This window comes from Henckelia pumila, chromosome 1 (assembly GCF_033568475.1).
Source record: "Henckelia pumila isolate YLH828 chromosome 1, ASM3356847v2, whole genome shotgun sequence".
In the NCBI taxonomy this organism is placed as follows: domain Eukaryota; kingdom Viridiplantae; phylum Streptophyta; class Magnoliopsida; order Lamiales; family Gesneriaceae; genus Henckelia; species Henckelia pumila.
In genome coordinates this window covers 10,110,776-10,134,376 of record NC_133120.1, presented here as the reverse complement: position 1 = coordinate 10,134,376, position 23,601 = coordinate 10,110,776, and the positions used below count along the sequence as shown (strand labels likewise).

The 23,601-nt window shown below is 37.4% G+C and overlaps 2 protein-coding genes across 3 annotated transcripts; both read right to left on the bottom strand.

The window, feature by feature from the left end:
• Positions 1–952: 952 nt before the first annotated feature.
• On the bottom strand, positions 953–19,214 carry LOC140872275 (putative L-ascorbate peroxidase 6). 2 transcript variants are annotated; one of them, XM_073275126.1, is made up of 10 exons: positions 19,036–19,213; positions 18,871–18,967; positions 18,625–18,740; positions 17,898–17,968; positions 17,633–17,675; positions 17,447–17,543; positions 17,023–17,106; positions 16,320–16,441; positions 15,971–16,037; positions 953–1,315 (listed from the first exon to the last, which is right to left on the bottom strand). In XM_073275126.1, exons 1-10 carry the CDS (start codon positions 19,157–19,159, stop codon positions 1,210–1,212), a joined length of 927 nt encoding a protein of 308 aa, XP_073131227.1. In that variant the 5' UTR covers positions 19,160–19,213; the 3' UTR covers positions 953–1,209. The 2 variants fall into 2 exon arrangements, with proteins under 2 accessions (XP_073131227.1, XP_073131287.1); XM_073275186.1 differs by lacking the exon at positions 953–1,315 and having other exon boundaries at positions 15,971–16,104; positions 19,036–19,214.
• Positions 8,356–15,954, bottom strand: LOC140872192 (uncharacterized). The gene is made up of 3 exons (XM_073275017.1): positions 14,077–15,954; positions 12,646–13,617; positions 8,356–12,562 (listed from the first exon to the last, which is right to left on the bottom strand). The coding sequence occupies exons 2-3, from the start codon at positions 13,448–13,450 to the stop codon at positions 11,781–11,783; spliced, it is 1,587 nt and encodes a 528-aa protein (XP_073131118.1). The 5' UTR covers positions 13,451–13,617; positions 14,077–15,954; the 3' UTR covers positions 8,356–11,780.
• Positions 19,215–23,601: the final 4,387 nt, after the last annotated feature.

Sequence of the window (23,601 nt, the reverse complement as noted above, 5' to 3'; positions counted from 1 at the left end):
CAAGCGTGCAAGCCAATAATTATCATATCACTACAATTGATCTAAAAACCTTAGGTGTTCCCAAATTCTAATAGGGATCTCGGACTATACATGTGTCTGTCGTCAGTCTTTTTCTGTCAAAGGCTCCAACTCTTGGGCACGCTCAGCTGCTTCCCGGCCCTCGATTATAAGGCTAAAAATGTCCTAAGAAACACCAAGATTGAAAGGGAAAGTGTGTGAATTGACAAGAAATCTGAATCTCGGATGACTTTTTTATAGGCGGAGTTGGACTTTTCGAACTGCACTTCGGACATTCCGAACTGTGCATGCATGCCACATTCCGGACTGCTCTGATCGAAAGCTCCGAAGTCTTGACACCTAAGAGGAAGCCTGAGTTTGGACCTTCCGAATTCCCACGTGTCCGCGTATAGTTGACACTTCACATTGCATGGTCTAACACGAATCGAACCTTCCGATCATGGTTCGGACCTTCCGAACCTCCCTTTGCTTCTTAACTCAACATTGGTTACTTCAGTGCTTCCGAACTCTTTAGGGGTTCCGAAGCCTTCTTTCCTTATTTCTGATTCGATTAAACACTTAGTTAATTAGTATAAAGATCTCTTAATCGTGTTTTACCATTTAATCTCGTAAAACGAGATGCGAGTTACTACATTTAATCTTGTAGCCGCTCCTAAATGAGTTCACCAATTATATATTAGTTGGATTTTAATTATAGTTTGGACTTAGGTACTGCCAAAATTATATATAGAAATATTTATAGCACAACACAATAATTTTTTTTTCGTTACTAAATTAAATAAAATTCACTAATCACTAACGGTAGGGATATACACTTTTTTATTAAATTAAATAACCACCACTAACACTAATTATAGGGATTCACAATTTAGTCACGTATTCATATAGAAATGGAAATAGATAATAAATATATTCCTCATTAAAAAAAAATCCCAAGTTGATAACATCATTTGGATAACCAACACCATTTATTAATTGGCACTTGCAAAAAGTTGGGTAGTACCGGAGGCATTTAGCTAATGTCTCATAAACACTGCAGCATGAGTCGACAATGACGATCACCATTACGCATCAATGCTACAGACATGATAATTGACAATTGACAATTGACAATTGTTTTAATTTCAAAAATTGCACAAAAAAACCAGATCTATAATGGCTGCAACAGCATATAATTGCTTTTCTCACGAATCACATTGATCTTTTCCACTTTGCACCACTATTCACAAGCTTAGTGTAGACATTCTTAAAATCTTCAAAAAATAAGGCCTGATCATCAGCATACTTGGAGATCCATCTGTTGTCAATCAGAGGAAAAATTCTGGATCAAACTCCTATGCATATTGATCAGATATTTCTTTTTAAGATTTTGTTTACAAATATAAATAGCTAGATTCTAGCTCGTGACGTACATGTAACACCACTATTGACATGTTAAATGCACTATCGATATTTAGGAGTGTTTAAGTTCAAGGGTGCCAATATAATCACATAGCACATAGACGACAACTATAAGAGAAACCAGTTTGTGTCACCCCGCGTTTAATGTAATTCTCTTGAGCTTTGAAACACTGTTACAACCATCAGTGCCTGAGATTTTTCTCACACACAACAGATAGTAGAACAAGATGTTAATGAAATAAGCACTGAATTCAATGATTAATATTAGGATTCCATCTTTACAGAGTAAGTTTGTTCCCCCCTGAAAAGAGTAACACGCAAAAAAATATATCGGGATACCCTAACAACTCTCTAATGTTGGATGGCTAAAACCACGGCCATGATCTTGTTCTCATGTCAAAGCTCTTGATGCTAGAGCCTTACTAAAGTAAACCATTGTCTTAATTGAATTTAATTGAGATAATAAGAGATTATAGATTTCGGGGATCGACTTGTATTTGAGCAGGGGCTACTTTGCAATTTTCAGAAATTTCAGGGACTAAAATGCAAATTTGGAGATTATTAGATATTTAAGTCCCTTTTGACTTTTCTCCTTCACTTCACCTCCTCCCCATCGCCTTCTCCTTCTTATCCAACCTCCATGGACACCTCCTTGAGCTTTCAGATTTTACCCCGAGCTCGATCCGTCCTTTGAAAATTAATTCTGAAGGCATATTAGCGATCACGACAGCGAGAGCTTCGTTATATCGTAAGTATTTCTCCGATCAGATTCGTTCTATTTTCGGATGTTGTTAGAATCGATTGAGTTGCGAGTATGTCGTTCTTGGCAGAGTTCTGATCGTTTATTCTCAATCGGTTTTGAATTAGGACGTCGTTCGGAATTGTTAGAAATTTTGGAAGTTTATACTAAAAATTGAGTTTTGAGATTTGTTGGGTTTGAACCTTTATTGTAGTTTTAGCATTGATATGAGTTGTTTGAGATGCTGTACTGATGTCTGTATTTCCGGTTTGATCAGTTATAGCCGTTATGCCGCCAGTTTGAGTTTTGGAATATCAATCGTTTATATTGATGAGATTTTGGATTTAGGAGTTGGAATTGAGTTTGAATGGTTTGAATTGGATGGATTGACTTTGGAACTCTTTTATATCTCCTTTCAGATTCAGTTGCAGATCGTGGAGTTCAGAATTGACAGAATTCGAATCGTTGAAGAATTGATCAAGGTTTGGTATCGAGGTTACTTGATTCTTTGACTTGAATCGAATGATGTTTGATTGAGCCTTTTGTGCTTGTAGCTTGTCCTGATTGCAGCTACGTCAATCAAAGAAGAGGTAAAAGATGACTTAGACTAGAATGAAACGAGTAACTCGAATCCGACTTGATTCGAGTGTTTCGAAGAATCACATACTTGCACGTTATTTGGTTTTACTTGAAATCAGTTGAATGTGTAATATTTTGCGTTGCATTCATATTGAGCCAATTACCTTTGTTTTGCGGGCAAAAGAGGCCTAGAGGAGTTAGATGTTCTGTGGACTATAGTTGAGCGGCATTGGTTAGCAGATTTTTTTACCAATTGTCGAGAAACACTCTCTATAGGCGCCCAGAGTCTAGAGGAGTAAAATATGCATCGTCCACCTCGATCGGGAGAGTCGGTGTGTTGAAGATATTTTGTCCTCGGGATCCCAAATGAGAGAAGAAGAACATTTACCTTGTGATTATCCAGACTTGATAATCCTGGTTTTAAAGACATGCATTGCATTTTATGCATTTGATTTGGAGTTATGGACATGCTATTGAAATTCTTGTTTGGTTGTTTCATATATCGCGTTCGATATATTATTTGATATGCATGTTTTGTCTTTTTTTACTGGGAATATTATTCTCACCGGATTATCCGGCTGTTGTCTTGTCTTTGTATGTGTGCTTGGCAACAGGTGGGGCAGGACCGAGTCAGAGGCAGCATGGCTAAGGGTTGAGTCGAGTAGAAGTGAGGATCGGTTTAGGAGTTGAATTTATTTTCAAACTCGATTTGTATTTTGGATTGTAAACTTAAATTGAAAGCATGTTCTATTATTTTGGATTGGATGTATAACTTTAGAACTATTTTGTAATGTATTATGCACGTTGGATGTGTTGATGCATGTTTTAGATTGAAGATTTGAATGGTGGTTTGAATTGAAGAAAGCCTGCCATAATTCTGATGTTTTCTGGGCAGAGGGCGCGCTCGATTGCACGAGTTCGTAGGATCGAGTGCGACCCTTAATTTTGTTGAGGCAGTAGACCTGCAAAAATGGTGCGCTCGATCCCACGAGTTCGTAGGATCGAGCGCAACACTTGAGATTTCTCCGGCAGTACTTGATGCATGGATGGTGCGCTCGATCGCACGTGCAGCCCTTTCAAAAAAAATTTGTCTTGCCTTGACTTTTGAATTATTGTTGATGATGGTTTAAATTATTTTAAGATTAGAGGATTAGAACCGAGGCCTCACATTAAGTGGGTATCAGAGCGATAAGTTCTTGGTTAAACTAGAGTGAGCGGGGTAGTTCGAGTCCGCATGAATTAAATCCTCGCATGTGTTTGAATTATTTAATTGACTTATTAAATACCATGCGAGCATGCTTTATTATGTGAAGATTATTTGAATTGCATGATTTGTGATTAAATTGTAAAGAATGAATTATCTGGAATATAAACTGCAATTGTTTCTCAATTGCAATTGAATATTTCTGAGATAGAAGAAAATTGTTGAATAGAGATTATGGACACGAGATGATTGAGATTGAGATGTTTGTGTCCTAATGCTCTCGAAATTGAGATATGTGTTCCTCGATGAATTTTGAATAGGAATCTTTCCACATCGGAATCCGATTGAACGAGGTTGTTCTACGACTGAAGAATGGACGTTACTCCGACGCCGATGGAAGCCTTGTTGATGAGGTTCCAGACCTTTCAACCCCCAACCCTGAGGAGTACAGAGAATGCGGTGGAATGTGTAAATTAGTTAGAAGAAATCGACCAGTTATTTGATTCTCTGGAATACAACGATGACCGTAGAATTCGGTTAGTTATGTACCAACTGCAAGGGACTGCCAAAAGTTGGTGGATTTCAAGGAAGAAGGCATTAGAGAATCAAGGCTTGGTTGTTTTGTGAAGTTTGTTTAAAGCTGAATTTCTTAGGCAAATTCCGTTCCAGAAATCGAACGTGTACAGAGGAAGTACCACTAGGGGTATTTTGCAACCGAGAGGATAGTCATTCAAGTAGTATGGGAGTAGTTCTTCTAGCTCCAGCGGATCGAAACAGTCTGGTTCGGGACATAGTTCAAGATCTTCCGGTGTATCTTGCAATAATTGTGGAGGTCAACACCTCAGTGAGCATTGTCTCGGAATTTCTGGATGCTGCAATATCTGCCATTTGCCAAGACACTTTGCTAGGAGATGTCCTCAAAGTTATACCAGTGGATCTCAGTCGGGGAGTTCTTTTAGACCAATGGTTCAACATGAGAGACAAGCTCGTGTGGTTCACTCATTTCAGACGCCGCACCAGAATCGACTTAGAGGCTCTTCGATCATGAATCAACCTCCGATTCAACGGACGTTGAATCTTGCTCTCAACGAGGATCCGCAGACTTGTGTTGCACCCGATGATGACACAGCAGGTAACCGTTGAGTATGATTTTATGCTCTTATTCTGATAGTTCTGTTACGCTCCTTACTTTCTTAACTGAGGATATTACTATGATGCACAATCTGCCTTTTGAGCTCTTACTTTCCGTAGTTGTTATTGTCTGTCGTATGACATCTTGATTTCAGAATTGTACGGAGGAATTCTCTTTGTATGCAGTTGATGTCCTAGAATCTAAACCGAATTGGTTGATAAACCAGTGGTTAGAGAGTTTGCTGGTAAATTTTTTTTCAGATGAGATTCATGGATTGCCTCTGAATTATGAGGTTAGATTCAGCAACGACTTGAGATCAGAAATCATCAGCTGAGAGTTAGTAAGAAAGAGGTTTAGAAGACGGGATTTGGAATGAGTTATCCTCTATGACCGATGTCTTCCTCACTTCTGGTTGGAGTGTAGATCTGTTTTATGTTATCTACTATCGGTATTTCACCTGAATGATGATTGATGCAGTTCTGGTTTAGAGTTTGAAGCAGATATGAGAATTCGTTGAAGGAATTCGGATTGGGATAGCAGTTCGAGTTTCGGGTCAGTGCCGAGATCGTTTGTTGTGAGTAAGTGATTCTATTATGCCAGATTTTTCGGGGAAAGCAAAGTATCTTGAGATTGGCACTTTGCAGTTATTCAGTATTCTTGATTTCGGTACTGATGATCTTTCAGTACTTGGCTATTCTTCTTATTGAGATTTTGGATGTATTCTTGTTCAGAGGAATCACGCTCTAGTCTATACATCGAGACAGCTGAAGACGCTCGAGACTCAATGTCTAAATCTGGACTTTGAGCTCGCAACGATCTTATTGATTAGTAGATCTGTTATCTATTGTCTTATGAGGAGATTTCCGTGATCTTTTCTAATCTTAAGAGTTGGAGTATTTGTTTTCGCAGACGGAACTGATTTGGAGGCAGAGAAGAGGATTAGATTGTATGAGATTTCTGACTACGAATCTTTATCTGAAGAATTGAATGCAACAGCTGATGTCTTGATCCGTAGGATTTGATCTTATTTTATCTACTATATGTTTATGATTGTCTGATTGATGAAATCTGCAACCGTATTCCGTACATAATGACTTTTAGTCAGGATCAGAGGATTTATATTTTGTCAGAGGTCGTCAGATGTCTTGTTTTGCCGAAGTCCGTCAGTTTAGATAGAGATCCTCGTTGCACTCGTTCTTTCGGAAAAGACTTCGAAGAGACTTTTGTTGTTTTGATTACAACTTATTTCAGTTCAATATCCTCAGAACGACAGACAGCCAAATCAGATAAGTCGACTTTTGATTGACGGACTTGAAAGAGTAAATTGAGAGATAGAGTTCGTGTTGGAATCGTGTTCGATTTCGAGGACGAAATCAGTTCTTAGAGGGGGAGAATTGTAACGCCCCAATTTTATTTTAATTGACTTTAATTGAGATAATAAGATATTATAGAATTCGATGATCGACTTGTATTTGAGCAGGGGCTACTTTGCAATTTTCAGAAATTTCAGTGACTAAAATGCAAATTTGAAGATTATTAGATATTTAAGTCCCTTTTGACTTTTCTCCTTCACTTTACCTCCTCCCCATCGCCTTCTCCTTCTTCTCCAACCTTCATGGATGCCTTTTTGAGCTTCCAGATTTCACCCCGAGTTCGATCCGTCCGTTGAAAATTAATTCTGAAAGCAGATTAGCGATCACGAGAGCTCCGTTATATCATAAGTATTTCTCCGATCAGACTTGTTCTATTTTTTAAATGTTGTTAGAATCGATTGAGATGCGAGTATGTCGTTTTTGGCAGAGTTATGATCGTTTATTCTCAGTCGATTTTGAATTAAAACGTCGTTCGGAATTGTTAGGAATTTTGGAAGTTTATTCTAAAAATTGAGTTTTGAGATTTGTTGGGTTTGAACCTGTGGTTTTAGCAATGATATGAGTTGTTTGAGATGTTGTACTGATGTCTGTATTTCTGGTTTGATCAGTTATAGCCGTTATGCCGCCAGTTAGAGTTTTGGAATATCAATCGTTTATATTGATGAGATTTTGGATTTAGGAGTTGGAATTGAGTTTGAATGGTTTGAATTGGATGGATTGACTTTGGACTCTTTTATATCTCCTTTCAGATTCAGTTGCAGATCGTGGAGTCCAGAATTGACAGAATTCGAATCGTTGAAGAATTGATCAAGGTTTGGTATCGAGGTTACTTGATTCTTTGACTTGAATCGAATGATGTTTGATTGAGCCTTCTGTGCTTGTAGCTTGTCCGGATTGCAGCTACGTCAATCAAAGAAGAGGTAAAAGATGACTTAGACTAGAATGGAACGAGTAACTCGAATCCGACTTGATTCGAGTGTTCCGAAGAATCACATACTTGCACGTTATTTGTTTTTACTTGAAATCAGTTGAATGAGTAATATTTTGCGTTGCATTCATATTGAGCCAATTACCTTTGTTTTGCGCGCAAGAGAGGCCCAGAGGAGTTAGATGTTCTGTGGACTATAGTTGAGTGACATTGGTTAGCAGAATTTTTGTACCAATTGTCGAGAAACACTCTCTATAGGCCCCCAGAGTCTAGAGGAGTAAAATATGCATCGTCCACCTCGATCAGGAGAGTCGGTGTGTTGGTGATGTTTCGTCCTCGGGATCCCAAATGAGAGAAGAAGAACATTTACCTTGTGATTATCCAGACTTGATAATCCTGGTTTTAAAGACATGCATTGCATTTTATGCATTTGATTTGGAGTTATGGGCATGCTATTGGAATTCTTGTTTGGTTGTTTCATATATCGCGTTCAATATATTATTTGATATGCATGTTTTGTCTCTTTTTTACTGGGAATATTATTCTCACCGGATTATCCGGCTGTTGTCTTGTCTTTGTATGTGTGCTTGGCAACAGGTGGGGCAAGACCGAGTCAGAGGCAACATGGCTAAGGGCTGAGTCGAGTAGAAGTGAGGATCGGTTTAGGAGTTGAATTTATTTTTAAACTTGATTTGTATATTGGATTGTAAACTTAGATTGAAAGCATGTTCTATTAGTTTGGATTGGATCTATAACATTAGTACTATCTTATAATGTATTATGCATATTGGATGTGTTGATGCATGTTTTAGATTGAAGATTTGAATGGTGGTTTGAATTGAAGAAAGTCTGCCCTGTTTCTGATGTTTTCTGGGCAGAGGGCGCGCTCGATCGCACGAGTTCGTAGGATCGAGCGCGGCCCTTAATTTTGTTGAGGCAGTAGACCTGCAAAAATGGTGCGCTCGATCCCACGAGTTCGTAGGATCGAGCGCAACACTTGAGATTTCTCCGGCAGTACTTGAGGCATGTATGGTGCACTCGATCGCACGTGCAGCCCTTTAAAAAAAAAAAAAATTGTCTTGCCTTGACTTTTGAATTATTGTTGATGATGGTTTACATTATCTTAAAATTAGAGGATTAGAACCGAGGCCTCACATTAAGTGGTATCAGAGCGATAAGTTCTTGGTTGAACTAGAGTGAGCGGGGTAGTTCGAGTCCGCGTGAATTGAATCTTCGCATGTGTTTGAATTATTTAATTGACTTTTTAAATACCATGCGAGCAGGCTTTATTATGTGAAGATTATTTGAATTGCGTGATTTGTGATTAAATTGTAAAGAATGAATTATCTGGAATATAAACTCTAATTGTTTCTCAATTGCAATTGAATATTTCTGAGATAGAAGAAAATTGTTTAATAGAGATTATGGATACGAGATGATTGAGATTGAGATGTTTGTGTCCTAATTCTCTCGAAATTGAGATATGTGTTCCTCGATGAATTTTGAACATGAATCTTTCCGCATCGGAATCAAATTGAACGAGGTTGTTCTACGACTGAAGAATGGACGTTACTCCGACGCCGATGGAAGCCTTGTTGATGAGGTTCCAGACCTTTCAACCCCCAACCCTGAGGAGTACAGAGAATGCGGTGGAATGTGTAAATTAGTTAGAAGAAATCGACCAGTTATTTGATTCTCTGGAATACAACGATGACCGTAGAATTCGGTTAGTTATGTACCAACTGCAAGGGACTGCCAAAAGTTGGTGGATTTCTAGGAAAAAGGCATTAGAGAATCAAGGCTTGGTTGTTTTGTGGAGTTTGTTTAAAGTTGAATTTCTTAGGCAAATTCCGTTCCAGAAATCGACTGTGTACAGAGGAAGTACCACTAGGGGTATTTTGCAACCGAGAGGACAGTCATTCAAGAAGTATGGGAGTAGTTCTTCTAGCTCCAGCGGATCGAAACAGTCTGGTTCCGGACATAGTTCAGGATCTTCCGGTGTATCTTGCAATAATTGTGGAGGTCAACACCTCAGTGAGCATTGTCTCGGAATTTCTGGATGCTGCAATATCTGCCATCTGCCAGGACACTTTGCTAAGAGATGTCCTCAAAGTTATACCAGTGGATCTCAGTCGGGGAGTTCTTTTAGACCAATGGTTCAACAGGAGAGACAAGCTCGTGTGGTTCACTCATTTCAGACGCCGCACTAGAATCGACTAAGAGGCTCTTCGATCATGAATCAACCTCCGATTCAACGGACGTTGAATCTTGTTCTCAACGAGGATCCGCAGACTTGTGTTGCACCCGATGATGACACAGCAGGTAACCGTTGAGTATGATTTTATGCTCTTATTCTGATAGTAATGTTACGCTCCTTACTTTCTTAACTGAGGATATTACTATGATGCACAATCTGCCTTTTGAGCTATTATTTTCCGTAGTTGCTATTGTCTGTCGTATGACCGCTTGATTTCAGAATTGTACGGAGGAATTCTCTTTGTATGCAGTTGATGTCCTAGAATCTAACCCAAATTGGTTGATAAACCAGTGGTTAGAGAGTTTTCTGGTAAATTTTTTTTCAGTTGAGATTCATGGATTGCCTCTGAATTATGAGGTTTGATTCAGCAACGACTTGAGATCAGACATCATCAGCTGAGAGTTAGTAAGAAAGAGGTTTAGAAGACGGGATTTGGAATGAGTTATCCTCTATGACCGATGTCTTCCTCACTTCTGGTTGGAGTGTAGATCTGTTTTATGTTATCTACTATCGGTATTTCTCCTGAATGATAATTGATGCAGTTCTAGTTTAGAGTTTGAAGCAGATATGAGAATTCGTTGAAGGAATTAAGATTGGGATAGCAGTTCGAGTTTCGGGTCAGTGTCGAGATCGTTTGTTGTGAGTAAGTGATTCTATTATGCCAACTGAAGACGCTCGAGACTTTGGATGTATTATTGTTCAGAGGAATCAAGCTCTAGTCTATACATCGAGACAGCTGAAGACGCTCGAGACTCAATGTCTGAATCTGGACTTTGAGCTCGCAGCGATCTTATTGATTAGGAGATCTGTTATCTACTGTCTTATGAGGAGATTTCCGTGATCTTTTCTAATCTTAAGAGTTGGAGTATTTGTTTTCGCAGACGGAACTGATTTGGAGGCAGAGAAGAGGATTAGATTGTATGAGATTTCTGACTGCGATTCTTTATCTGAAGAATTGAATGCAACAGCTTATGTCTTGAGCTGTAGGATTTGATCTTATATTATCTACTATCTGTTTATGATTGTCTGATTGATGAAATCTGCTACCGTATTCCGTAAAAAATGACTTTTAGTCAGGATCAAAGGATTGATATTTTGTCAGAGGTCGTCAGATGTCTTGTTTTGCCGAAGTCCGTCAGTTTAGATAAAGATCCTCGTTGCACTCGTTCTTTCGGCAAATACTTCGAAGAGACTTTTGTTGTTTTGATTACAACTTATTTCAATTCAATATCCTCAGAACGACGGACAACCAGATCAGATGAGTCGACTTTTGATTGACGGACTTGAAGGAGTAAATTGAGAGATAGAGTTCATGTTGGAATTGTGTTCGATTTCGATGGCGAAATCAGTTCTTAAAGGGGGAGAATTGTAACGCCCCAATTTTATCTTAATTGACTTTAATTGACATAATAAGAGATTATAGAATTCGGGGATCGACTTGTATTTGAGCAGGGGCTACTTTGCAATTTTCAGAAATTTCAGGGACTAAAATGCAAATTTGGAGATTATTAGATATTTAAGTCCCTTTTGACTTTTCTCCTTCACTTCACCTCTTCCCCATCGCCTTCTCCTTCTTCTCCAACCTCCATGGACGCCTCTTTGAGCTTCCAGATTTTACCCCGAGCTCGATCCGTCCGTTGGAAATTAATTCTGAAGGCAGATTAACGATCACGGCAGCGAGAGCTCTGTTATATCGTAAGTATTTCTCCGATCAGATTCGTTCTATTTTTCGGATGTTGTTAGAATCGATTGAGTTGCGAGTATGTCGTTCTTGACAGAATTCTGATCGTTTATTCTCAGTCGGTTTTGAATTAGGACGTCGTTCGAAATTGTTAGGAATTTTGGAAGTTTATTCTAAAAATTGAGTTTTGAGATTTGTTGGGTTTGAACCTTTATTGTGGTTTTAGCATTGATATGAGTTGTTTGAGATGCTGTGCTGCTGTCTGTATTTTCGGTTTGATCAGTTATAGTTGTTATGCCGCCAGTTTGAGTTTTTATATTGATGAGATTTTGGATTTAGGAGTTGGAATTGAGTTTGAATGGTTTGAATTGGATGGATCGACTTTGAAACTCTTTTATATCTCCTTTCAAATTCAGTTGCAGATCGTGGAGTCCAGAATTGCCAGAATTCGAATCGTTGAAGAATTGATCAAGGTTTGGTATCGAAAAGCCCAGCAGCATTTTTATATGTTGAGAGTTGATCCGTGACTTTATCTTGAAGCTCAGTATCTTCACACATCTTCTCAATACACGCATACAACCCCTTCATAACTTCAGCATCCTTTTCTATCTCAGGATTTGCATAAAAGAATTCCGAATTCAAAAAGTAACCAGTTGCATGCAAAGGCCTATGAAGCTGATCGGTCCACCTTTTATCAACGATTTCAAAAATCTTTTTGTATTTCTTTTCATTGTTGTTGAAAGTCAAAGCAATAGCCTCCTTAGCTCGATCCATAGCCTCGTATATATACCCCATTGGAGGTTTTTTTTCACCATCAACTAATCGAAGCACTTTCACAATTGGACCACCAACTTTAACTGCAAAAACAACATGATTCCAAAATGAAGGCATCAATATAACCTCGCTTGCACGTTTACCTTCGGCTTCCTTAGCAAATCGACTCGTGTTCCACTTTTCTGAAGTGAACATCTTTCTTAAATTCACCTTCTGTTTTTGAAATCTCTTCAATGTCAAAAATGCAGTGGCAAATCGAGTTTTCCCAGCCCTAACCATTTCTCTTTGACAGGTGAATTCTCTCATCATGCTCAACACTTGTGGCCTATTGTATATGTAGTCATTCACCATCATTCCCTTCTCGTAAACCTTCTTCAATACTGGAATTTTGAACAAATCTTCAAGCATTAAATCCAAACAATGGGCAGCACATGGAGTCCAAAATATATGTGGAAACCTCGACATCAAATGCTTCCCTATATATAAAATTTTTTTGTTGTCACTTAATTAACAAATTTAATACTCATTAAAAATAATCACTTGAATTCACATTTCATACCTGCTGAAACATTTGCAGAAGCATTGTCCATAACCACTTGAACAACATTTTTTGGACCAATTTGCTCCACATATTTTTCAAGTAACTCAAACAACTTGAGACCTGTATGAGAAAAGCCAGAGTCATCCACAGATTCCAAAAATACTGTCCCTCTTGGCCTGTTCACCAAAAAATTAATCAAACTTCTATTCTTTCCATCAGTCCATCCATCAGCCATCAATGTGCATCCATATTTTCTGTAATCAGCCTCGTACTCTTTCAAAATACGTTTCGTACTTTCTATTTCATTATTTAAATAAGTTATCCTAACTTCATGGTAAGTTGGGGGCTTCCAATCAATAGTACAGTAAGTAGCTGCTTTACAAAATTCCTTAAAACTCTGATACTTTACAGCGTTGAATGGAATATCTGCATCGTGCATCCATTTGGCAAAACATTGCACCACAGACTCTCTCACTCTTTTCTGAACTTCAGCATACTGCTTTGAATCTGTTGCTCCTTTTTTCTTTCCATGATTCATAACTTTATCCATATTATTGACAAAAAAATAATCAAGGGGACCAACCGTTTTTGTCTTTTGACTTGAGAAAACAGGAGGGATGTTGCCAGTACTCGCTGTTGAAATTGTCATTGGTTGTTTCCCTTTTCGATGGATTGGAATTGGTAACACGTCATCTTCCAAATTTTCCAATTGCTCAACAAATTCATCGAAATCAGGATTCACTTCCATTTGATGCTTGACTTTTTTTTTCTTGGACATGTAATCTTGAAACAGTCTCAGGGCATTTTGGACATGCTTTGGCATTTCGATGGCCTCCGGCAAGATGTTGCTTGATTCGAAATATTCCTCCCTTGAGAGTTTTGCAACAAAAATTACATTGCACGGTATTAGTATCGTTTGGATTGATTAAATTCCCATAGTTCCAACCAAGATCTTTTCGATTGTCCGAATTTCCAGAAGTCGACATTGATCTGCAAAAATTGCAACCAATATGTATATTATTTCAGAATTCAGATTATCAATAATCTGTAATTCATGTCAATTTTCAATTTTCAGTATATAATTATATATAATAACAAAAGATAACAACAAAAACAAATTAATAAACTATGCAGATTGGCAGCAAGTCAAAAACCAAACAAAAATGTTGCATAATTAAAGTTTAATTGATACTCTGTCATTCACAAGTCAATATTTCATTTTTAAGTATATAATAATTATATATTATATATAATAACAAAAGATAACAAAAAAACAAATTAATAATTCCATGTGCTTGAAATAAATGAATATGCAGAAAATGAATGGGCAACCGACAGCAAGATTAAAGTTTAAAAATTAAAACTGAAATTAAAGTGTATAAAACAGGGTATATGAGTATATACATGATTCCATGTGCTTGAAATAAATGAATATGCAGAAAATAATACCTAAAAAATATCTTGATTATTTGGAGTTGGAGCTTGCGTTGCTGCTGCAGTGTTCCGTGTTCTCTTCTGCCTCTGCCTCTTTTGCCGTTGCTGTTTTCTCTCTTTTTCGTTCTTTTTTGCAGCTGCAGCTGCAGCTGCAGCTTTCAGTCGTAGTCGTTCTGTGATCTCTTCTGTTTTTTTCTGCCGATGGGTTGCTAGTGTTGGGGCTTTGGGCTTTGGGCTTTTTGTTTTAAGTAATTAACTTAAAAAAAAATAGAGAAGTTGCATTTTCAAAATGCAACTTCTCAGTTTTTAAGAAATAAAAAAAAAGTTTTCTCAGGCGCGCTCTGTGAAAACTTCCAAGGCGAGCCCAGGCGCGTGCCTGGCTCGCCTGACTGAATCACTGCGCCTGGGAAGCTCCCAGGCGCTAAAGGTGCGCCTGGTGGCGCCTCTCGCCAGAGCCTTTGACAACTATGGTTCGGATTACAGATACGTCAATCAAAGAAGGGGTAAAAGATGACTTAGACTAGAATGGAACGAGTAACTCGAATCCGACTTGATTCAAGTGTTCCGAAGAATCACATACTTGCACGTTATTTGTTTTTACTTGAAATCAGTTGAATGAGTAATATTTTGCGTTGCATTCATATTGAGCCAATTACCTTTGTTTTGCGGGCAAGAGAGGCCCAGAGGAGTTAGATGTTAGCAGATTTTTTTACCAATTGTCGAGAAACACTCTCTATAGGCGCCCAGAGTCTAGAGGAGTAAAATATGCATTGTCCACCTCGATCGGGAGAGTTGGTGTGTTGGTGATATTTTGTCATCGGGATCCCAAATGAGAGAAGAAGAACATTTACTTTGAGATTATCCAGACTTGATAATCCTGGTTTTAAAGACATGCATTGCATTTTATGCATTTGATTTGGAGTTATGGACATGCTATTGGAATTCTTGTTTGGTTGTTTCATATATCACGTTCGATATATTATTTGATATGTATGTTTTGTCTCTTTTACTGAGAATATTATTCTCATCGGATTATCCGGCTGTTGTCTTGTTTTTGTATGTGTGCTTGGCAACAGGTGGGGCAAGACCGAGGCAGCATGGCTAAGGGTTGAGTCGAGTAGAAGTGAGAATCGGTTTAGGAGTTGAATTTATTTTCAAACTCGATTTGTATTTTGGATTGTAAACTTAGATTGAAAGCATGTTCTATTAGTTTGGATTTGATGTATAACTTTAGAACTATCTTGTAATGTATTATGCATGTTGGATGTGTTGATGCATGTTTTAGATTGAAGATTTGAATGGTGGATTGAATTGAAGAAAGTCTGCCCTGTTTCTGATGTTTTCTGGGCAGAGGGCGCGCTCGATCGCACGAGTTCGTAGGATCAAGCGCGGCCCTTAATTTTGTTGAGGCAGTAGACCTGCAAAAATGGTGCGCTTGATCAACACTTGAGATTTCTCCGGCAGTACTTGAGGCATGGATGGTGCGCTCGATCGCACGAGTACATGCGATCAAGCGCAGCCCTTTTAAAAAAAATAAAAAATTTGTCTTGCCTTGACTTTTGAATTATTGTTGATGATGGTTTACATTATCTTAAGATTAGAGCATTAGAACCGAGGCCTCACAACCATGAACTGTCCTCATTGAGATAAAGCAGCCGCTACCCCGCACCCCAACGATCACAATTTATCCCATGTGTATCAACCTCAGATCTTCTATAATATACGTAACGATGGGCGGCTTCTAATTCTCTTTGGGGCTCATATTATGTGAACCCATATAAACCACACACTTAACATGCTAGCCGGTTTTCTTTATTCACAGCCCAACTTCTCCCATTCTCACTTAACAAAACTACCACAGTAATAAATCCCAACAGAAAGACCAAAACAAAGTTAATCAATAGCATACCTCATACATTCGTCATCTTGAACAAGTGCGCGGTCTGTGGGTAGGCCAATCATACTAGACATCCCATCTGCACGTATGAGAAACATGCTCATTTTGGAACGAGTCACATCCATGGAATTAATAGTTTGGAGTTTCTGTACAAAAGTAGAAAGATATATTGTAAATAATAGACAGATTTGATTGGATCTTTTCATATTTTTGTTTGTCACCTCTGAGTTTTTCCTCAACTTTATGGCTACGGCTTGATTTCTTTCAGTTTCATACGAGTTAGGGGTGTGTAGTACATTGACGGAAAACAGAGAGAATCACATCATGCTAAAGTTGTTAGGTAACCAAAGTTGATAGTAACCTGATGATGACCACGGCTTCGCCAGAAGAATTTTATAGTAAGAATTGTCAAACACTGTTGGATTTCCAAAACCTTTGTTTCCTAGGGTATGAGCTCCAAACAAAGCAACAAGTTCCCGGGTTCTGTAAGTACAAAACACAGATAATTTCCACATGACATGATCAAGAAATCTCAATATGTGAAAAATGTAAATATAAGTGGTAAGCATTCCAGGCATCATTATTTGATAATCAAGACCACTTCTTAACATACTACGGAAGAATTTGTTGGGTGCCTACATTCTTATTCATCAATCCAACAATTTCTCTAACACGAAAAGGAAAAACAGACAGTTTTAGCACATAGCAGAGAATCCAAGGTATTTGTACTGAGAAGGTTCAACGAGAAACTTACAATTCCAGATCCAAACTCATTTTCAAAACAATACCCTTGAAAAGTATATTCAACAAAATACAGAGCAAGATATTGATCAACATGATAGGCAAAATGTCCACCACGAATGTCAGGAAAAAGACAACATGTTGTATTTAGATATTTGAAAATGTCAGGGCATAATATTAAAAGGGGAAGTGGCTGTTAATCTCAAATGTGTAATGGTACAAAATCACACCTATACCAAAACATGGTTTGCACGCATACTGGAAAATGCTAATAAATAAGTGAGCAGGTAAAGAAAAACTATAAAGTCAAAATTAACTCTCACGAGAAGCCTTTTCTCTTAAAGCTCTGCTTCATGGAAGCAACATCCAGTGTTTCTACAGGAAGCTTCCCTTCAGGATCAGGACCCCTATCAGGCAAATTAAAACTTTTCAGTTATAAAAACAGTGTAGTATACACCAATTAGAATTCCCAGATGCCTCTAAAATGATACCGAGTATCTCAAATAAAGGGTACTCATAGAAAAGTGTTTCATCATAAGATTGGATTTCAATTTTCAATTCAATATTTCATGACAATTTTATCTAAGACTAGAAAAATGTTCATGCAAGTTCAAGCTTTATGCTATAGTCGTTCAGTTCTTCTACATTGTAAGTGGTAAGCTATTGATTGGCAAAACCACCAAATTCTCCTAGCAGCAAAGAGCTAGATGACTTCATGGAAGTGTAAAACAGAGATGAGCAATTTACATGGCATCTACTCTTCCCAGCTCAACATTGATAGTTGGACCTCCACATATTAAAACAGCAGATGCTCCAGCAGCAGCTATCAAATCTGCCCATGATACTAAAAGTACATCGAGAATCGAGGGGTTGTAAGGTGTCCATGTGGTGGCTGCTAAAGCTAATAAATCTCATAGTCATGTCTATAAAAACCTGGTTTTACTGAATCCACTTCAGCTTTAGCTTTCTCCAGAATCTGGACAACAAAGTATCTACTTATGTATCAGAAAATTAGATGTTGAGAAAAGCTTAACCAGACTGGATGCCCAAGTGAAGCCCAAAGGTATCTCAAACATAATAATAAACAAGTAAAAGTATAGTGATAAATCATACAACAGCAAGTCCTGGTAAGCATGCATACAAGGAGATTGTTTAGTAAAAGAAAGGGAAAAAATAAAACAAAAGGAGAGAGGCTCGCCTTCAATGACCTCTTAAGACCTGTATTTTCGGATCTGTCTAGTTCATAAATTATAGATCCATTCATTCCACCTGAAATAAAATTCGTTAGCTGCCAGTGAAAAGTGTTAAGAGATGCAGATCAGAAGAATGGGTCAAAAAGGATACCAAAATTGTTTTTGCATAGACCACACAAAATTTATTTTGTGAGTAGGTCCATGAGAGAATGATTTACACTCATATGACCTATAATCAGAATAATTGGACCTCTTTATTATATTGAGAGCTGTCTGAAAAGAGGACATTGGTTTACTCCCCTATGGTACAAAGGCAGAATGTTTTTCAATACAATTTTGCTGCAACACTCACTAGTAGGCTGTGCTAAAGGTGCTTATTTCCCAAGGATTTAACATAACGAAAATGAGCTGGGAGATACGACAAATTGGACTGAGATTTGGAGGGAGATTAGTTCCCATAACCAGTGGAATCATAGCCTTCTCTGACAGAGTATTTTAGTAAACACAGCCAGTTTTTTCTATTAATTAATTTACCAGATCTCAAACGACATAACTATGACTACAAGCTCTAGGTTATCCATTTCTGACCACAATACACCAATATTTGAACAAAAATTATAAGTATTTGGGTATGTGAGAGTGGAACCAAATACTACTTGAAGAGTTTTCACGGGTAAATGAATAGCATTTGCAAATAAAATCGATAGGAATATAAAGCCTCTGAAAGACTACCCGTTTTGTCATCCTTATCAAATGTTCCAGCGTCATGAAAGACTAAACGAAGTAAACCAGCTGCATTGCCCTTGGATAGTATTTTGCTGATCTCTTCCTGTAAGTAGACATTTACACTGAAAACAAAAAACTGTGAGGTCAATTAGGCTAAAAAATCAATAATTACTAACAATTAACCGTCAAACAACAGTCGTTTTGAATAATTCAAAAGCAACCAATATCTAATTGGTGAAGTCATAAACTTACTCTTCAGCGGCAGAAACATTGGCACCACGCAAGAGCAACGACGTAGTTGCAGTGAACATAAGCTCCCGCCTTCCAAAAGTGCAGGAAACGCGTCCATCTATGACAGAACAGACAAATATCAATATATAGGCAACTTGTGAGATATGAGGGAATGAGAAGTCGTGCCTGAAGCTGAAGAAGAAGCAATGGTTAGCTTTTTCCCACCAACTTTGACCAACGGCGAGATTTGAGAAGGAACTGATGCATAGCGGAGCAACGACAGATCCACGGTTGCTGCGGCGTTCCTCATCTCCAGCTGTTGGTTGGGATTAACCTTTCTTTTTATTCTTGGAATCCATTCCAATTATTCCATTTTTATCGTAATATTATATTCAGGTGATATTTTGGACAACTTTTAGGAATTATTTCTAAAATTTTGTTAAGAAAAATCACAAAAATACTTATTACAAATTGTTCGAAATACGGCCTCAATATAATTTTACGGACAGGATAAAATTGGAATTGACCAATAATTGGAATGGATTCCAAGAATAAAAAGAAAGGTTATAATATGAATTTAATAAATTTTTAGGAAGTATTTTTAAGATTTTCTTAATAAAATTTTCTAAATTTTGTTTAAAATAAAAGTTCAGAAGTATTTTCTAAAAACTTTACAAAATACTATATCATAATCAAAATAGTAACCCGTTACTTGTTTTACAAGATTAAATAATAAAATATGATTAAAGGACCATTATCCTAATTAGCCAGGGACGTAGTCAACGTGTAATATCCAGAAAATTCATAAATCTATTCATGATTTATTAAAATAATTTTAAATGAGTTTTAAGTTATTTTATTTTATTTAATCAAGATTTAATACTTATTCTTAATTGAATGATTTCATGTGTCGTGTTAAATGATTTTTAAGTTATTTCATTTTATTATTTATGATTTAAAAGTGTAATATTGATTAAATGATTTTATATTCTTAAATTGTTTTAAATTATTATTATGCATATGATTTCATGAATTGTGTCTATATTATTTTAACGATTTCGATTGAGTTGATGGTTTCAGGTTGAGTTTAATTTTGGACTCACGGGACGAGGCTAACCTACTCACGAAGTATTAAAAAATAATTATAAGAGTATTTTGAGTATAATATTGGTATCATTTTATTTTATTCATCGGGAGAAGAAAATTTTATTAGTCTGAGTTGGGATGTTCTGGACAGACTACGTTTTATGTAGTCAACACACGCATCGTATTAACTCCCCTCTTTCACACTTATCTACCCCTCTACCCCATCTTTAATTTCAATTCCCCACTCCTTTAATGTGTTGTCTCCTCTCCCTCATTGATTCTCCTTGCACGTCACTTTTCCCCTTCCTTTCCACTCCTTTGGTTCTTCATTTTGTTCATCTATTATTTCATCCGAGGTAAGTCCAAGATTCCGAATTCCGGTTGTGCTAAGGTTAACTCGTTGCCAAGACTCCGAATCAACTCCATCTTCGGTTAAGGCAAGCTTTTCAACAATTATTTTAAGATTTTGAAACTCATTCAAGATTATAATTATTTTAATATCAAAATGTATGTTGATGTGTATGTTTTAATGGTTTATGATTTTGAAGAAGCATGAAATTACGAGTATCAAGTTATGAAGTGTTGAAATTGTGAATCGTGGTCGTTCTTGACAAGTTTTTGATAGATGTGTAAAAAAAATAATGATTCTTTTGACGATTATGATGTTATTGGAAGTTTTAAAGGTGAGAAATTGATGTTTAATTGAAAGAAAATGAATTTTTGAGATTTTGAAGAAGTTAAGCAATTTTGATGGTAGTTACTGTAAGGTCCAAATCCACTAAAATCACTTACGATGATTTTAAAATAATTTTTATGATTTTATGCCATAAATTGTTTAAGTTATGATTTAATGTGAAACGACCCTAACTACTCGCTACTAGACTATAATTAAAATAAAGGAAAATTACGGATTTTTAAAAATTTTGCCATGACCTATTTGTAAAACAAATAAGCCATCAAGACTCAAACATCAATTTAAATAAGGAAAGAAAATTGACTTCAAAACTTAAGTGCGTTAAACATAAACATGCAATCCTAGTAACCACCTCCCGGTTACAGCATAAAGTAAACTAAAGCATTTAAAATTAATTCCAACGATAATCATAAACTTGCAAAAGCGGAAAACGTACTTCAAAACATAAGCTGTAGCACAGGGAATGCACATCCTGGCTATAAATACTACAAGATCTCAAATAATACTTCATTATTACAAATTCGATAACTGTGCGGAAAAACATAAACTAAAAGGAAGCAACGGTCACTGGGCCTTGCACTACCGATGGCCTCATCCCAATAGATCACGCCCCTCCGTCTCCTCCACAAAATCCTCACCTGCAAACATTCAAGCATAGTGAGTCTAAAGACTCAACAAGCATAACAAGGATAATAACAAGGGTTTAAAATACGTGATGCAAAAACTCAACTTAAACTGTAATATGCATGAAACTAGAAAGATATAGAAATCATGCATTAATGAACTCACACTATGATAAACTTTAACTTTCATAACATTCAACTTAGACTCATGCATAACTGAAAGACTGACATCAAGGCAAAACGAGTCAACTAAAATTGTGAAACTTTAACTTTTAAACTTTTCTTTACTTTTTCCTCTTAGAAATCCGATCCCTGATTTGTGACCCTCTGTTTCGATCATGATCATGGCTGCAGTGCACTATGCCGGCAAGACGACGAGATTTCTTCCGACGAACTTAACCCCTCTATGGCAAGGAGACCGAGATGCCTCCCGATCCCACATTGCCCCTCTGTGGCAAGGGTAAACAAGATGTCTCTTGCTCCTTGCCTAACCTCTATAACCTCTTGGTGAGTAGACCGAGGCATCCCCCGGTCTAGCAACACCCCTCTTGTCACAAACAGATCACTTCATTCAAAAATATTTGCTTTCTTTTCCCTTTTCATTTATAAAGACTCAACTCATACATTAAATGACATGCAAACAAGTAAACTTCCTTTTTCTTTATTAAACTCAAGAACACGTCAAATGCACACGAATAAGCAATCTTTAAGACATGAGACTCGACTCGAAAATGTGAGTTTAAGGTGGATGAGTGGCTGCCCCTAAGTCCAAAGAAGACAACTTACCCAACAAAATCCTCAAACTTGACTTAACTCGAGCAAGTAAACCGAAAAGCCCTTAACTTTGTCATGCCTTATCCAAAACCCGTCCCGCTTGAACCGACACTCAACAAACTCTCCAAATAATCCCAAGGAATAGGTGGTATCATCAAAAGATCAAAAGAGCAAATTTACAAAACACAAAAATCGGACAGCCCCTATTCAAAGGAAAAATCTTCACTTGCACCCAATTTTGAAAAATCCATAACTCACTCAATTCTTATCCGAATCGAGCCCATTTTATATCGACGCGACCACAACGTCATGAACTTTACCATGGAATAGCCTAACCCTGCCCAGACCTCAGCCATGACCCTGCCCTGCCCCGTGAACAGTGCTGCCCTGCATACTCACACACCTCCAATTCCAACAATTCAAACACTTAGCCCACTTTCCTCAACTTATCTCCACACCAAACACCCAAACACCTCAAATAACCTCTCTTAGGAATTTTCCCAAACACTTGGGCTACACTCAATCCACACTTTCACAACACATATCAAGAACATCAAGAATTAACCATCAAAACTCCAAAATGTTGAACAATCAATCAAGACCAATGCAAGACCATTAAATACTTCAACATCAATTAAATTTCAGCCCTCACATGCAAAATTTCGAAATTTAGGTCCTTATACATTCTGAAAATTCGAATTTTGGCAAGAACATCCATATAAATCCATGTCATTACACATATACTCAACATTAAATCACATAAACTCAACCCCATAACACATTTAGCAAAAATCAGCCCCTTAAATGCCCAAATTCGAAACCCTAACATCACAACATCATGCATTTTCGAAATTATTGCAAGAAGTCTTAAGGGTGGGGGTAGATATTGCTTGAATGTTAGCCCAAAGAAATAGTTACACTTGCCTTCACCAATCTACCAACAAATTTCGAACAAGAAGAGGAGATGAGAGTGGAACTTCAACCAAACACCAAGCTAAGCATCTAGGGGAGCTTCTCCGGTGGCTGGGACGGCGGCAGGCGGCGGCGGACGGCGGCTGGGCGGCGGCTGGAGGGGTTGGACGGCTTCTTCAAGGGAGAGGGGAGAAGTGGGCGGCTAGGGCTAGGGTTTGGGAGTTAGGGTTTGTGTTTGATTTTTTTTTAATTGAAATGTTTTAATGATAGTGTAAATTAAAAGTGTAGTGTATTGTGTGTAGTGTTTTAAAATTTTACTTGTACTAGCAAAAGTACTACTTGTACTATTAAAACTTTTTACCTCAAACTTTTTGCTATTTTCAAACTTCTAAATTTAAAATTTCAACTCACAACATTTTGATTGAAATTCCACTAACCCGGATTTAATAAAATCCTATTTTATGGAAAATTTAGGAAATAACCCAAGAAAATGATAAAATTGCTTTTTGACCCCTAAAAGTTCAAAATTTGCATTTTTGGCCAAAACCCCCCTTTTACCTCTAACTTAAAATCTTAAAATTAAAAATCTTGAAAATAAACCACCGAAGCCCACCGTCGTCGCCTGCCTGGATAAAAATTACTAACTAAACAATTCAAGGCATT